This window comes from Drosophila persimilis, unplaced genomic scaffold, assembly GCF_003286085.1.
Source record: "Drosophila persimilis strain 14011-0111.01,24,50 unplaced genomic scaffold, DperRS2 tig00000002-arrow-pilon, whole genome shotgun sequence".
Lineage (NCBI taxonomy): Eukaryota > Metazoa > Arthropoda > Insecta > Diptera > Drosophilidae > Drosophila > Drosophila persimilis.
Genome location: NW_020825289.1, coordinates 4729146 through 4744668, shown reverse-complemented (window position 1 = coordinate 4744668; position 15523 = coordinate 4729146). Strand labels below are relative to the sequence as shown.

Sequence of the window (15523 nt, the reverse complement as noted above, 5' to 3'; positions counted from 1 at the left end):
TGTTCTCCTTCAATCAATACTGTTCTCTAACAAAAGCATCGTTAATTGTTTAGATGTTTATTTACAAAGGCACTTTGGTAAAACGACAGAAACTTATATATACTTTAGGCGCTACACATATGTATGTACGTATGGTTAAGGATTAATTATGCACTTTCTATATGGTCAAGGCACTCATAGGGAGTGCACTCACACAGTTCTGCTCTGGATATGGATGTGGCTTGTTGCACAAGTATATATAATTTCGGGATGGTGATGATGATAGTGTTGGCCTCCATAGATTCCGAGATCCTTGGTGAAGTTAATGTTTAAACTGAAAGCTTAGGATAGACCGGCAGACCGGTTTCACATAGTTGTCTCCGAGTCCGGTGGCGTGTGATAGTTGAGATTGTAAGCGGGCGGACCGTTGTTTAGGAAAGCCATGGAACGAATGCTCTCCCGCGAGGCGGTGCGCTTTGAGAAGGACATGACGCTCACATAGGCCGGTGCCGGCTCCATTGGCGGCGGTGGAAGATATTGCTGCTGCTGCTGCTGTTGTTGCTGCTGATGGAGGGGATGCTGCTGGTAGAGAGGTGGAGTGCAGGGAGGCTGGGGCGGACTGGCATTGGCTCCACCTAGTCCGACAAAAACGTTCTCGCCCGCATTGGCGTAGGCAGTGGACAAGGGCCGAGACCCGTGAAAATTTGAATAGCTAGAGCGCACCGACGGCGGCCTATTGTTGTACACCTCGTCGCCATGACCCACATCGTTCAGGTGGGTGGTGGAGTGCTGGTAACTGGGATTGTAGTGGCCTCCGCCATGGAGGTTCGCTGCTGGAGCTGGCACAGCTGGAAGTGGAGGCGGTGGAGGAAGTAGGGTGGGCGAGACGGGTTCTTCTTGCTGATGGATCACGCCCTGCCCGTTGGTGTTGTAGTAAATCGGATCCAGGGGAATGTTTTTGCGGTAGCTGTGATAAAAGTGGCCATTGTTCTTTGCCAGACTTCCTAGCTGACTGCCGGAGATGTTCGTGTTATTGAGCATGTCATCGTTAAGGGACTGGAGATTGGAGACGGTCAGCGAGAGCTTGTCCTGACGATGGAAAGAGCCCAGGTGGGGCTGCTGCAGTTGCTGTTGCTGCTGCTGCAGCTGTTGCTGGTCGATCAGCTTTGTCACCGGGTTCTGTTGGTACTTCCTGCGGGAACTGCGAGTGCTGCTTCTCACATAACTGCCACTGCTGCTGTCCCCGGCTCCTCCTCCATGACCGCCTCCATGCTTGGATCTCAGTGTGCCGCTGGAGCCATGATGTGAACGACGACTACTGCCTCCTCCTCCACTAGATTGCCTCCCCTGGCTGCCCCTGGCCATCACCGACCTCCGTTTCACGCGCCTTGGTGTCATCGGCTTGGGGCTCAGCTCTCCGCCATCCTGGTCCCCTCGCGGATCGCCCAGCGCCATGCCCATAATGGTGTGACTGCTGCCATGCCGGATGGTGTCGCTGCTGCTGCAAAACTCCATGGAGTACAACGACTGGCGATGTTTCGACTGCTTGCTAATATGCTTCACTATAAAAAGATGTAATATCAGAAAGCGATCGTGATGGGGTTGTCTATAAAAAACAATATCTAATAGCAGTTACCTGGGGTTAGCTTTGATAGTGTATGTTTTGTGTGATTGGAGCTGTTAAGTAAGTTGTATTAGCTACTTGGCGGAGAGAGAAAGTCGTTAGCGATTGGTTAGAGCCACAAATGCTACAGAAAGCCTTCTACCAGGTGATACTATATTGTAGAGCTATACCCATAATTGCAAACTAAAAAATACAAGAGAAAGAAGAGGAGAGACTCCAGAGAGTTTTGGTGTAAATGAACATTTATTGGAAACGCTTTCGAATGTCGTCGATAATTGGCACCACAATCCGCACCACTATAGATCAGCACAGTGACAATCTATAAGGTAAACAGTTAGATATTCTACTAAGTTATGAATTGGATTTGCTCTGCTTGGCGTTGCTTGCGCGTCTATAACTACTTTTGTGTGGCTTCAAGCTTAACACTAAACTTAAACATTCACATATATGTATGTCTGTGTATATCTATATAGATCGATCGTTTTCATGTAATTATTTGTCTAAGTAACGAATCTCGCACGAATCTTATTCCATTAGGCAACTTCTTTGTTTGACAAACTAACGTCTATGTCGTAACGCTTGGTATATGTATGTATTGTAAATCGTATTTTAATTAGTTAAACAACAAAAGGCAGCTGAAGGTGGGAGGCTGCGCTCTCCCACTCACATTTTTAACACATCTATATATTTTCTTTTTGTATATAAATCTCTAATCCATTCTGAATCCAAGGCATCTGGTTGCAATTGGCTCTATAAATTATTTTTCCTTATCTCTTTTCGTTTCTTTCAATTTCAACTTTTGTTCAACTTTCTTTGTGACATTTGCGCTGTATAATTAATCGTTTTTTCGTTATTTTTTTTAGAGTTATCACAGATCAACATAAAATTATGCAGGCTCTCTTGTGTGTTATATGTAGGGCCTTTCCGCATTTCGATTTCCTATCACAAGTCGACGGGAAAGACCCTCGATGTATTTAGGACATGCGTGTGCTGTGTATTTTGGCTGATAAAAAAATACTTGGCTTGGTTAAATTAGTTAAGACATTTGCTAGGCTGAATCCTTGTCCGAATCGATGAGCTCACGTGCTGGAAGCTTATGGTTGCGGCTATGGATATGCTCCCTCCCGGAAGGGAGCCATTGTCATCAGCCATGGCTGGTTAGGCACAACATAGAAACAACAAAATGTAGTATGTACGTGTAGTATATGTGGGTGGTTCGGAAGTGGACCAGAGGGGATCCTTGCTACAAGTTGGGCATGGCAGATGGTGACACAAGCAGCAGTTGGCCCAGCACCTGCACGGACAGAGAGAAGATTACAGAGAGGCGATTGGAGATAGAGAGGAGAGTGTAGGGAGCTGGACGTACTTGGAGGCTTCGCTGGCCGGGATCTATGCCTGTACGCCCACAATGGAGCTGCAGAAGGAGCGGGGACGGGTCTTGTTGTTGCTCCGACGATTGACGCGGGGAGCCGCCTCCGTCTGTTGATCCGCCTCCACCAGTCGATCGTCACTCTGTGTGCGCACCACGTAGCCGAGGGGAGGGGCGCGGATTTGATCGCAAAAATTGGCTTGAGCCGGAATAGCGGGTCGGTGGCGACGATGGGTTCGTCGCACCATGGGCGAGCCGTGGGGCACCGGAACGGGAATGGAAGAAGCCACGGACACATGCTGGGTGGGCATGGCGTATTTTTCAGCTATCTCGGGCGAGAGATCAGGATAGGGCGCCTGGCCCAGGCGCTGATGGAAGATGTGCGGACGGGGCACGGGTGGAGGCGGGGGCGTCAGTATTTGATCCCCATTCACCTCCTCATCCTCGTCTTCGTCCAGCACGTGGCAGGTGTGCAGCGGCACTGTGGGCAACGGAATCTGTGTGGGTCGCCGGGCCTTTGGACTGGGGCCCACACGCAGTGGGGAAGGCAATCCATTCTGTTCATAGGGAAAGGAGACATTGTTGTTGGGACTAGAGCGCGTAGCCGAGTTAAAGACGATGTGGGGCTGAGAATTGTTGTTGTTCTCGTGCACGAAGAGACTGCTGGGCGTGGGACTCCTGAAGGGCACATATGTGACGCCATTTGCCCCAGAGGAGAGCTGCTGCATTGAAAAGTTGTCCTCTTCCTCCTCGAGATTGCGCGAGAGACGATCGAGCGGACGGACTGGGGAGTGGCCTGCCATGCCGATGCCTACACCTGAATCTACACCTGGTGATGTTATGAGCCCCGACTTGGGAGCCTTGGCCTTGTGGTGGATGCGGGCAAAGTGGGTGCCGCTGCCCACACACTCGGGGATGCCCTGGAAGATGCTATAGTTGCTGTTGCTCAGCGAGTTGGCCAGATAGGGATTGGAGTTCTGCAGTGAGGCGTACGAAAGCGAGGGAGTAGTCTGCGGGGACATGGGACTGGGACCGGAGCCACTGGTCTGGTGGTGCCGCTGGCGCCTCAGGCTGCTGCTGTTGCTGTTCTCGCCACTTGTGCGCTGGGTTAGATGATTGACTGATTGGTGGTGGCGTTGGAATGATGCATTGTGGTTAATTGGTGTGTCTAGCGGCGGCTGAGGCGGCGCCTGACGCTGGTGAAGATTATTGTTGAGTGTATTATTGTTGCTGTTGTTCAGTTGATAGTTCTGGTTTAAGTGTGATACTTGTTGCTGATGATGATAGAGTTTCAGTGAGTTTTGCTGCTGCTGCTGCTGGTTCTGCAGTTGCAGCTGCAGATGCTTGTTTGATTGCATTGTGGCACTTGCAGATGTTGTGGGTATACTTGTATAGCTCACGTACATTGGGTGCACCACGGTGTGCTGGGGACTCTTCGCGTCGCCGTTCATGAAATCGACTGTAAACCAGAAATTTATTAAAGATGCTTTAACAATCCAATAGATAGACAGTGTCGAAAGACACTGTGCAACAGCAACCAGAAATCGAACTCATTTTTGGGATGATTTCCAGACACGGTAAACATGCTGGATTGAAATCCATTTTGTTGCATATCCTAAAGAATCATTTTATTCATTTTCAAAGAAATCGGATCATAAATAAAGATGGAATATGCAAAATTATGGCATCTTCAGTTATTTACTATAAGAAACTAAAGCTTTTGGATCCTTAACAGTACTGAACATGTAAGAAATGTCATTTAAATCCCAGTACCGAGTACCTATCTATCTTTTGAATCGATCTTGTTCGGTTTTTGTTGCACAGTGTCGTTATCGATAAGCAAATACAATGTTGTAGTTGTTCTTGTTGTTATGAGTTGATGGCGGCTTAGACATACACATAACATTGATTACAATAACGAGTATATATGTATATGCGCGAGTATAGATAAATATGTATGATTATGTTGCGTTGTTCACAGTTCACATGGCTACGATACGATCACAATGGGGGTTGGGTTTAATCATGGATATACAACATGTATTTATACATACATCCGATATATGTATATATATATATGTATGAGTTTGGGTACAATCGCATTCAGGGTAGAGGTATTGGATGCCAGGAGCTTACACATAGAAAACTTTACGTATTTGACATTCGGTATAATATCGATTCACCTTGGGGAATACGGTTTAGGTGACAAGAAAGTTGGAAATAGGGGGAAAGGGGACAAAAGATATGATGTACCAGTATATACCGTGCGGAGTGATACCCAACAGAGGACAGAGATGCGGTTAGATAAAAGCCGGTTCCAGTTAATGAAAGAGTATGACAAACGACATAGAATAGAATTGGTGGCAGCCACTTACATCTATCGTCCTCGTCCAGAAATATGCAACTGATCAGAATCGCACCGAGTATACCGAGCAGCTGGAGAAAGAGAGAGACGAAACAATTTACAACAATTCAGGGCACTTAAGGCCTGTTAACCACTCACCGCCAGACCGCACTGAACTCCCGAGTGAATAATCTCCACCAGCGTATAGTCGAGCAGGCAGCCCTCTACGGTCTCCGGCCGCTGTGGACGGAACGGATCATCCGCCGTCATGTTGTAGGTGGGCCGGCATCCATAACCGTTCGCCTCGAACCAGGAAACGCTGCCCGTGCCGAGATTGAGTAGATCACTGTCCTGGTTTCCACAAATAAATGCATATGTTGGAATAAGTATCCAGAGTTATTCATTGCCTAATAGTACTCACCCTATCCAACTGCCCCACATTCAGATAAAAGCAAATGAGGAAAGCATTCCAGCCGATCCATAGGAAGTTCCATATTAGATACTGCCACAGTAAAACGAAAATACAGAACGAAAACAAATTTGGGTTATCGTACAGATATGATAATGGTGGAAAAGGGATTGGGGGCAGGGCACTCACGGTGATGATGTATTTAACGCGAAAGTGATATGCGCCATAGAATCCGAATATGATAAATAGAATGTGGAAGAAATTCACCAGGATGGGGGCCCACATGTATCCGAGAAAGTCGAATACCTGGCGTTCGAGAATCGTTATCTATACATTGTGAAATGGGGAAATGCAATCGATTTTTAATATGCAGATAACTGGAACAGCAAAAACAAAAACAGGTTTTCCAGTAAATACTCACCACTTGCAGGAAGCATATTGACAACAAAAAGTGTCGCCGCGTACACGAGCACGAGCCCATCACATAATTATTCCATTCAGAAATGTATGCTAAAGGTTCTTTAACTCTCCCTCTACCAGTCCTTTGTTGCGATCGCTGCAGCTATTCCGCTTCAGCCTGATCGCATTGCCTCTTTTTATCTGGTTTTTTGTGTGTTACGCTTTTATCTGCAGTTTCCACATTACATGCAGGCAGCCTGCTGCTGCAAGTTGAATGTGGTCAAGTCAAGCGTGGCAAGTGCAGCCACTTGTCCCTTTCCCTCTTTCTCTCATTCGCTCTCTCTCTCTCTCTCTCTATGTATGGCTATTGCACCTTAGAACACTCAAGTATGCTAAGGGGAGGGGTAGACGCTTGGAGGGTAAAGAATGCAGCTGAACAAAACCTGATCTGTGTGAACTAAAAGTAAATAAAAAGAAATTATAACGAATTGAAGCAGCAGCTACCGAGAGAAACTTTGCTCACACATGCACGTACACACAGGCACAGAACATAACTATAACTACAACTACAACTAACACACGAGAGGCTCACGTAACGTAACGTAAACTAAACACACGCACTAATTTTCGCCTTTTACCCAATTTCTGGTGTACATATACAATACATACATATGCATGTGTATATTCTTGCTTTCTGGTTCTGTTCTGGCTAGTGTCCAGGTCAAGTATAAGCAATTAATTAATTAACACACAGCAGCCCTCTCTCGCTCTTCAATTACGCCATGTCTATATTTGTTTCTATAGTTTTCTGGTTTCGCATACTAATTCGATTGTGTGACTGGCTCTGGCAATCAAATTAAAACCTATAGCTTCAGGCTCAGCAATAATTCAATATAAAACGAATGACGCGCTCGGGGTTCGGTTCCGTTTCTGAATATGAGTCAAACAAAACAGAATTTTATTTCGTTGGGGACACGGAAGCCCCACACTCACTTACACTCACTTTCACACACACGCACAAGCATCACAAAATTGTCCCCTTTCTATATGTTTGGGAATGCTTTATCGCTATCTGCACTTGTCCATTTTACATAAGCAGGCAGAGCACTTTATTATCATTTAAATTAACACTTTTTTGGACTTACGTTGCGACGCCCGCGGGCGACAATATTGTCAATGTGATCCGCGCCAGTCAGAGCAATACGTCACAAATTTCAAAATATACCGTAAATATACTGACGAATTATTTTTACTAAAGTTCCATCATATTCCATCGCTTTGATATTCGGTTGAATATTACCAGCTATCTAAGACCCTCAGCTCTGAACTCATTATTTAATCCGATTATCACATGAATTTTCTACCAGACTGATTAACTTTAACTTCCCATCTTTATTTGATTGTTTATAACATACACTTTAAGCAAAACCGGTCAACAAAAATTTCCACTAAATTAATAGCCTTACATGGTAACTACACGTAACTTCATTAACTACATTTTTATGTAATTAAGGCGACACATGACTGGGAAATTTGTACGTTTGCCCGTTTCATTTTCACATTTTCATCGTTTTTTTCATATTATCCCCATGGAAGCGCCAGTGTGAAAAAACACGTTATACACTGCTTGACATGCCTTTTTTCCGACATTTTTTAATAAGTGAGATTTTGATGGCAAACGATCAGGAATTCGGTGCTGAATAAGTATTCAATGTGGCCTGGGACATAGCTTTAAGTGGCATTTCTACACGGTTTCTACATTGGTGTATTGGACAAGAGGGTGAGTCCTCGAGGGACTCGTGTTAAAATATACCAGAAAATACTACAAAATACTATGAAAAGTATAAAAATTACAAAGTGTGTGAGCTAGACGTGGTGGCAAGAAAATAAGAATGGGACTCTCAGGAATATACCAATATAAACCATCTCTTTTTCAAAATATACCGTAAATATATATGCCCACTTAATATTATCCGATTAAGGCATCAATTTTTTACTAGACTGGGTTATTTTAAATTCTCCTTTTTTTTTTTTGCATTTTGTCTTAAACGAATTAAGTTTAAACGAAAGTCAAGGCACAATAACGTAATTTTGTACGGAAAGAAACGTAGTGTAGTGGAAACCGACCATAAAGAGTACCCCTATTACCATACTATCGATGTTTGCGTCAATCGATGGACCGAAAAGATGATCGCCTTTGAATTAATGGTAGAATTCAAATTAAGCCCGAAAAATGGAAGCCTGTGAAAAAAACGCAGAATCGTAGAAGATGACTATATCTTCTAGAGTGCAAAATCTGAACCAGATGGTATAATTATTATAGCCAGAATCAAGAAAACAATTTCATTCTTTCTCGCTCTGTCTCTCTCTAACACACAGGTTTCATGGTCGGTTTTGCCAATTGCAAAATATGAGTTCACGGATCTCAGAACCTATAAGAGCCAGAGCAACCAAATTTGGTATCCACACTCCTGTGATATTGGACCTTGACCGTTTTGTGTCAAAATTTCGACACACCCCCTTCCGCTCCCGCAAAGGACGAAAATCTGAGGCATCCACAAATCTCAGAGACTATTAACGCTAGAGTAACCAAATTGGGTATTCGCACTCTTGTTAGATCTCACTTTAAAACGTATATCTCAAAATATTGACCCCCTTCCGCCCACACAAAGGACGAAAATCTGTTGCATCCACAATATTACAGATTCGAGAAAACTAAAAACGCAGAGTCATAGATTGCTGAATCTGGATCAGATCAGATAATTTTTATAGCCAAAAGGAACAAATCAATTTGCACTGGCTACGCAGCGACCGACGTCACGCTCAGACTGATTTTCTGTCTCTCTCTCGCACGCACTCTTTGTCGTGTCGTTTAATATTAGCGGCGTCTGCCGGAGGAGAGCCATACTGACTAAGCATCGGGTATAACTGTAGAGTTGCGGTGTCCGCAACAACTCACAACGTTCCCCCTCGTTTTATGATAATTTGAATGTAAATTCAAAAGAATAGGATTTTTTGGGTTAGTTTAGTTTATTTTGTATGCATATTGTATAATTTGTGTTATTACGATTATCATACATAAATAAATTAAATTATACTCTTTATTCACAATATATGTAGGGCTCTGTGTCGTTTTTACTTTTTTTTTTTTTGTTACATTTTTGGTTTCAATCAGATTATTTTGTCGTGTCTCTAGCCAAACACCATAAAATATATATTTCAAACTCAACATTACGCTCAACGTACATACATATGCTGCTCTGCTTGCATTTTTATTGTTGCCAAGTCAGTTGCGATTTAAATTTCAAATTCAATTTCCAATGCCTCCACCAGATGCTTTGCATGTTCTAGTAATCAATCAATCAATTAGGTTTTTTTGGGTTTTTTTTGGTTGGTTTTTCAACTCGTTAGTTCTTCAATTCTGTCTTCTGTGTATTGTTTCGGCCGAAATGGTTCCCAGCTTTAGCTAGCTCTCTGTCTATCTCCTCCTCCTCCTAAACGATTCATGTTTTATTTACAGCAATTGGGGAATATATTATAATAATAGTCAAATGTTTCGTTACAGTTTTTTATAATTGTTTCTCTTTGGGTTTTTTGTTTGTTTGTTGGATTTGTTTCCGCTGATAGTTTTCTCTGCTAGTACTCGTATCCCTCTTAATCGTTCCTTCATTTCATTTTCATTTCTTTTTCGTTTCGTTTTCATTTTTGTACAATAGACGCGTGTTATCTTTTGTGTGTTATCAGTCGTTTTTCATTTACTTTACATGAATGTGCAGGGAAATTATTGTTAAGTTTTACTTGTAAATAATTCTCTTCTCCGCTAAATAATGCCTCCCTCAAAACATAGTATCTCTCGTATCTCTTCTCCAATCTAATAGTACATACATATGTGTGAGTGTGTATGGGTGTTGGATTTGGTTACCAGAATTGTATTTCTAAATTGACACAGATAATTTAGGATTCGATCACAAAGCGTAGTAAAAATAAAAAAGATAGTTAGCTACGAAGTTACGAAGTAAAAAGGGGATTCCGGTTGCGCTTCCGTTCCCAATCCCGGGTATATGTATGTATGTATATATATTACAATAATTACATGAATATATATCTATGTGTATATCAATATGTTTGTGTGTATGTATATAATAATATAATATGTTAGTTAGCATTTAGTTGGTTGCTCGCCTTGTGGCCGCCCTTTGCTCCAGACTTTTAAGTATGCTTCCCATATAAATTGATTCCAGTTGCAGACACCAAAAAAGAGTTTGATATACAATATATAATATACATATATAATATACACATACGAGTATGTGCGGGTAATTGTCCTATGACATAAATAAGTACACATCTTGGATTGTAAAGAGAGAATCAATTGCGCTTGAATGGGCACAGGTGAAGGCAATGCAATGCCATAACCTGGTCTCCCCATTCTGCAACTGACAGCTGGATTCGACTGGGGTTGGGTGCTGGGGATGGGGTTGGGGTTGGGATTTGCAATGGGCTGAACAGATGCACTGGGAGGCTTGACATAAACCCTAGCGATGCGATTACGATACAATACAATGCCACATGTAATAGGACTTATATGCTTATTCAAAGGGAAGATAAGAGACAGTTGCCGTGTGTGTACGAGTATCTGGGTTTGACATCTGGAATGTTATGTTTCTTGCGCACTCGAGCGGGCTGCAGCCGCGGAATTAGATTCCATGGAATAGACAAATTTCTATTGTAAGTATGGGGTGTCCTTTTGGCTGACAATGGATCAGTCAAACTTTACCAGTTGCCACGTCCTGCGGGCATTTCCAAGGGGGAAAAAAATGCAATCTGCAGCTTACTTCTTGCTCTTGCGCTTCTGCTTCGACTCGTCTCCATTAGTTGGCCCAGTAGCAGCTGCAGCGGCAGCGGCAGCTGTGGCGGCGGCATTCAACAGATTCATGTTCGGCTTTACCGTACCCTTCTTCAGGGTGGGTGGCTGCTGGGGAGTGGCCTGGGTAATGTTGTTGTTGGTAGCAGCCGCCGAGGAGAGATTGTTGGCCGGGGTGGCCGGCGTCTCGTCCAGGAATAGTGGATTCTTTACCTCCATCTCGCCGGTTGGCGCCAAGCCGGGACACTCGTACACCGTGTAGTCGCCTTCCTCGTTGTCGTCATCGCTCTCCACGTCGGACATTCCACAGCTGCCATCGGTAGCCTGACAGTTCTCCATGGCTATGATCTGCTGCTTCTGGTGCTGGTAATGGTACATCTGGGCGCTCTGGGCCAGCTTGCGGTCGCCCGAGGGCGAGACGTCCTTGTTGGGTCCGGTCACACCATACGCCGGGTAGTCCACGTCCGCTGCTGCTTTGCTCCGATTGTGGACCCTGTAAAGAAATGGTATTACAACTTACTCTATACCGTCTAGTTTGGGGGGTGACTTACCAGGTCACTCCTAGCGCTAGAAGTCCCACAGTCACCGCTGCGCTCATGCCCGCTATCAAGGCCACAATGTAGACACCCATTTCACTACTCATTCCCATGTGCTGGCGAAGCACAATCTGATCGGAGTTGGCTTCGCCCCCTCCATTGACCAGAGCCACATGCGGGGACTTGCTCTGCTTCTGCAGCTTACTGATCAGGGCGTTCAGCTTGTGGGGTGTTTGATCTTTACCCTGGGGAATATTAACACCCGCTACAGCTGCGGCAGCCGCTGAGTTGGGATTGATACGATGGAAGTTGGCATTGGCGGCATCGAGCAGTTTGGGCGGCTCCACTGGGACAGGTGCATGAACTGGCGTGTCAATCTTCGTCTTGATGGTAGCCGTCGCCGCCTCGGGAGTGGGCTGAATTGGAGCATACTCCTCGTAGTCCTCTAGGGCTCGAGAGTCCAGCTCGCCCGAGGGATCGCTCGGGTTGTCGAAAAAGCGCGCATCGTTGGGTCCTACCGCGAAGGGAATCCTCTCGCGTGGTACACTATTCCGACCTAAGTTGGGAAGACCGTGGCGGCTGGGCAGATTCGGAAGATTTGGAAGACTGGGCAAATACACCGGCGAGTGGATATCGGGCACATTACTGATGGGACTGCCGTAGCTGGGCTCGGCCTCCGCGTTGTCGTATTGGTCGTACTGCTGGTTGTTCAGGTTGTTAAGGTTACCGTCATAGTCATCCTCCGTCTCACGCTCCACCTGCAGCTCCTGCTGTCGCTGGCGGTAGCGCTCCATCTCGAGCAGCTGCCGCTGGCGTTCCAGCTTCATGTTTATCTCGTGCAGCTGCTGGTCAAATTGATGCTGAAGCCGGCGGCGGGCGTACTGCTCCATCATTTGGGCAAGGAAAGCGTATTCCTGCTCGTTCTGCGGATCCATAGCGGGCGCCTGTATGGGTCGGCGGCGTAGTCCTGGTAGAGTGGGGGTAGGCAAAAGGAGCAATTGATTAGTGGGCGTTGACGAGAGGCGTGGTGTGATTATGTTAATGACAAATTTCGTGCGTGTCAGCGGTCGAAAAATAGAAAGTAGTCGGAAAATAGAAGCAGTCCGAAATAGCCGCAACACGAAACGGTCTGTGACCCGCCGCCGCCCACCTCTCTCGCGTTCTTTGGGCCAAGGCAATACCAGAAAAAGGATTCGAAATAGACAAACAAAAGTCCATTTAATTGCCAATGGCCTAAAAATAGACCAATTACACACGCGCACAGGCCAAAAGCAAACACGCCAGAAGGCGAGAAAGAAAGCGAGTCGAGAGTCAGTACAGGCCACGGGCCTGTGACGTGCTTCGAAAATTGTATCGCGTTTAGTGTACCGTTATGTGTTGCGCATACAATTGCGGAAGGACCTGCGGAAACTCTGTAGAATGGGGCTAAGGAGCTGCCCAACGGAAACATATTTCGAAAAAAATCATGCGGAAATCCCTTTCACAGATTGCAAATAACCAAAGGCCGCCTCCCACCTGTGTGGGCGGACAATTACATGCATACACCAATAGAACTGTAAATCCAATTATATATACATATATATATGTGTGTGTGCACTCTGACGCTGCATTTTATATACTATACTAGTGTACGTGTATGTATTCCGTAAGGCAGACGTGAACCCGAAGTCAAAGGGCGCGTGGGTGTTTTGGTTTGATTCGTGAATATTTGATACATACAGTATACATATATATGTACATACTTACATATACATATCTATAAATGTATGTAGGTATATGTACATGTACCTATATCTAGTGCACAGTATACACAAAACGAAGTGGCAAATGTCCTGGCTTGGCTTCTCGTTCGCTGGTTCGTTCCTCCTGCGCCATTCACGACGCACAAAACTTAAAACTATATGTGTGTATGTATGTATGAATCTATATGATTGTGTGTAAGTGGATTTGTGCTATTTTTAGGCATACCTGGGTATACGGACATTTCGCAATGACCCACTATGCTGCACACCACAGCTGCAAGCAGTGCCATGCTAACGTTCATTTCCAATCTGGACGCCATATTGCAAGGCTCTCTGGCACTTATAATTGTACAATTTCTAGGTCCTCAGGTGCTTAACCGATTGCTGAAGATTCCCTTCCTTTATTGCGCGATTCTATAACAATTTCCTAACAATGCACAGTTGCCATATGGCCGGTTAACGGTGGCTGCTACTGACGGGTTGACGTTGACGGTTTTGCCCTTTCAGCAGAGCAGCCTACACAACGACGACGACAGAGTTTATTGATTTTCAGCACGAATACACATACGATATGGGCAAAGTTCTGCCAGCTGCTAGTGGTTGCTCCAGAGCCGAAGCCCGAACTGCACTGAACGACAAGGTACAACCGTATACCATAGACCGCACCGCAAAAGTTTCGTGTCGCGTGGGCGTCCAGGTTTTTGCACAGTTCTCGACACTTAACGGAACTTTTTCACTCTTTTTTCAATGTCTACCGTTGAACAAGATGACGTTGCAGTGTCAAATGATGGTTAAAATGTCAAATGTTGCAGTTTTCTTTCAGATTGAAGAGGGGGAAACTTGTTCTTCAATGGGAAACAGATACATATGGAAGGATATGGATGGGGATACGAAATTCAGATCCGTTCGCCGTGCGTTGCCTTCGTTAGTCGTTGTTTGAATGAGCCTGGCGGCGGCAAAAACAGCAACAGCCACCGAGCTGTGACGCAAATGTTATACGTGTCCGCCCCCGCGCTGTTAAATGTTGCGGGTAGCTTTTGCGGGCAGTCCGAGCACTGTCCCTCCGAGAGGCGCCTGCGCGAGCCATCAAAAAAAGAAAGCTTTGCACGTCCCACCATTCTTTGAATAAACTCGGATGCATTCATGAAAAAGCCGAGGCAAGAGTCGACTCTCCATCAGCTAGCAGGTGGCTGCCACAAATACACACACTCTGTGTCTGGCAATAGAGGAGCCACCCGACAGCCCCCCTCCCTGCTCCACCAGATTTTCGGTGGGCACGCGCGAACCATTTTCGCTTGGGATAGGGCAAACTTTATTTTTATCAATGAATTTCCGCCCGAAAGCTCTGCTATGCAGATGAATGTGTAAGTAGGATTGGGAGGTCCCTAAACTAGTCAGTAAGGAAGGATCGGTAATTAATGGTGCAACTCTACCCAAAGTACGTCAATGACACGGAACATTTTAAAATTAATATATGGTTTCTAAACGATCTAGCCAATTAGGTATACTAAAATGAGCAACTTTCCACAACTCCTTCGGGAGTTCCTTACCATTCATGAAAAGGCTGCAAAATGGCTACTTAGTGTGAGGTTTGCCTCAAGGAAAGGTTTTCATGCAAAGGATGAAAGCTTATACGTGCTAAGAAAAGCTCAGCTGAGATCCAAACTTAGAATTAAGTTTGAATTTAAGCTTTGAAGTGGTAGTAATCGAACCGAATCTGCGCGGCGCCAGTTCCAAGTCGAGTTCCAATTCATTAACGTGACGTGACATTCCATATTCACTTACGTTGCTACTGTTTTTTTTGTTGAACATTGAACATGCCAGTACTTAAAAGTAATTAATCTTGAACAAAATTGATTCAGCAATCATATAAAATTATCGGAGCAAAACTGAGTGATCTATATAGCTGGGATTATTCGACGGAAGATCAAAAACTAGTATTTATTGGTGAATAACCGGTTGACAACAATGATTCCCGGCAACACTAATATTCATACCCTAGGGAAAAGGATATGATACGTTGGTATCAGGGTCGATGTACTTGAATATGTCTAAAGAATATCAATTTGAGAAAAGGTCTTTATAAATTACGTTTCATCTTCATATAAAATTAACGAAATAGGGTATACTATGGGCTATGCACGTATCATATCATGTCTTCAAATGCCAGCAACATTGCGACTGTTTTTTTTTTGTTGAACTATTTTGTTTATGCCTTGTTTTAGCCAAAGTACAATAAAAGAAAGGACTAAAAACT

The 15523-nt window shown here is 44.7% G+C and overlaps 2 protein-coding genes across 7 annotated transcripts; both read right to left on the bottom strand.

Moving 5' to 3' along the window:
- Positions 1-38: 38 nt before the first annotated feature.
- LOC6590108 (sodium/potassium-transporting ATPase subunit beta-1-interacting protein) lies at positions 39-7416 on the bottom strand. 6 transcript variants are annotated; one of them, XM_026986487.1, is made up of 8 exons: positions 7270-7349; positions 6147-6581; positions 5915-6052; positions 5738-5818; positions 5476-5667; positions 5348-5408; positions 4377-4431; positions 1457-1541 (listed from the first exon to the last, which is right to left on the bottom strand). In XM_026986487.1, the coding sequence occupies exons 2-8, from the start codon at positions 6204-6206 to the stop codon at positions 1529-1531; spliced, it is 600 nt and encodes a 199-aa protein (XP_026842288.1). In that variant the 5' UTR covers positions 6207-6581; positions 7270-7349; the 3' UTR covers positions 1457-1528. The 6 variants fall into 6 exon arrangements, with proteins under 6 accessions (XP_026842286.1, XP_026842287.1, XP_026842288.1 ...); XM_002015628.2 differs by lacking the exon at positions 1457-1541 and adding an exon at positions 1828-2897 and having other exon boundaries at positions 2970-4431; positions 7270-7350; XM_026986485.1 differs by lacking the exon at positions 4377-4431 and having other exon boundaries at positions 39-1541; positions 7270-7416.
- A 2812-nt stretch (positions 7417-10228) lies between these two features.
- On the bottom strand, positions 10229-14188 carry LOC6590107. Its single transcript, XM_002015627.2, has 3 exons — positions 13493-14188; positions 11540-12491; positions 10229-11481 (listed from the first exon to the last, which is right to left on the bottom strand). The coding sequence occupies exons 1-3, from the start codon at positions 13584-13586 to the stop codon at positions 10956-10958; spliced, it is 1572 nt and encodes a 523-aa protein (XP_002015663.1). The 5' UTR covers positions 13587-14188; the 3' UTR covers positions 10229-10955.
- Positions 14189-15523: the final 1335 nt, after the last annotated feature.

What these genes read in the sequence shown, in the direction of transcription:
- LOC6590108 (XM_026986483.1), bottom strand. Translation starts at nt 6,206, where the DNA reads ATGGGCTCGTGCTCGTGTACGCGGCGACACTTTTTGTTGTCAATATGC. An exon ending in ATGTGGGGCAGTTGGATAGG is followed by an intron (nt 5,668 to 5,737) that starts GTGAGTACTATT and finishes TGTGGAAACCAG; the next exon opens with GACAGTGATCTACTCAATCT. An exon ending in GAGTTCAGTGCGGTCTGGCG is followed by an intron (nt 5,409 to 5,475) that starts GTGAGTGGTTAA and finishes CTCTTTCTCCAG; the next exon opens with CTGCTCGGTATACTCGGTGC.
- LOC6590107 (XM_002015627.2), bottom strand. Translation starts at nt 13,586, where the DNA reads ATGGCGTCCAGATTGGAAATGAACGTTAGCATGGCACTGCTTGCAGCT. An exon ending in CGAAATGTCCGTATACCCAG is followed by an intron (nt 12,492 to 13,492) that starts GTATGCCTAAAA and finishes CCACTCTACCAG; the next exon opens with GACTACGCCGCCGACCCATA. An exon ending in CTAGCGCTAGGAGTGACCTG is followed by an intron (nt 11,482 to 11,539) that starts GTAAGTCACCCC and finishes ATTTCTTTACAG; the next exon opens with GGTCCACAATCGGAGCAAAG.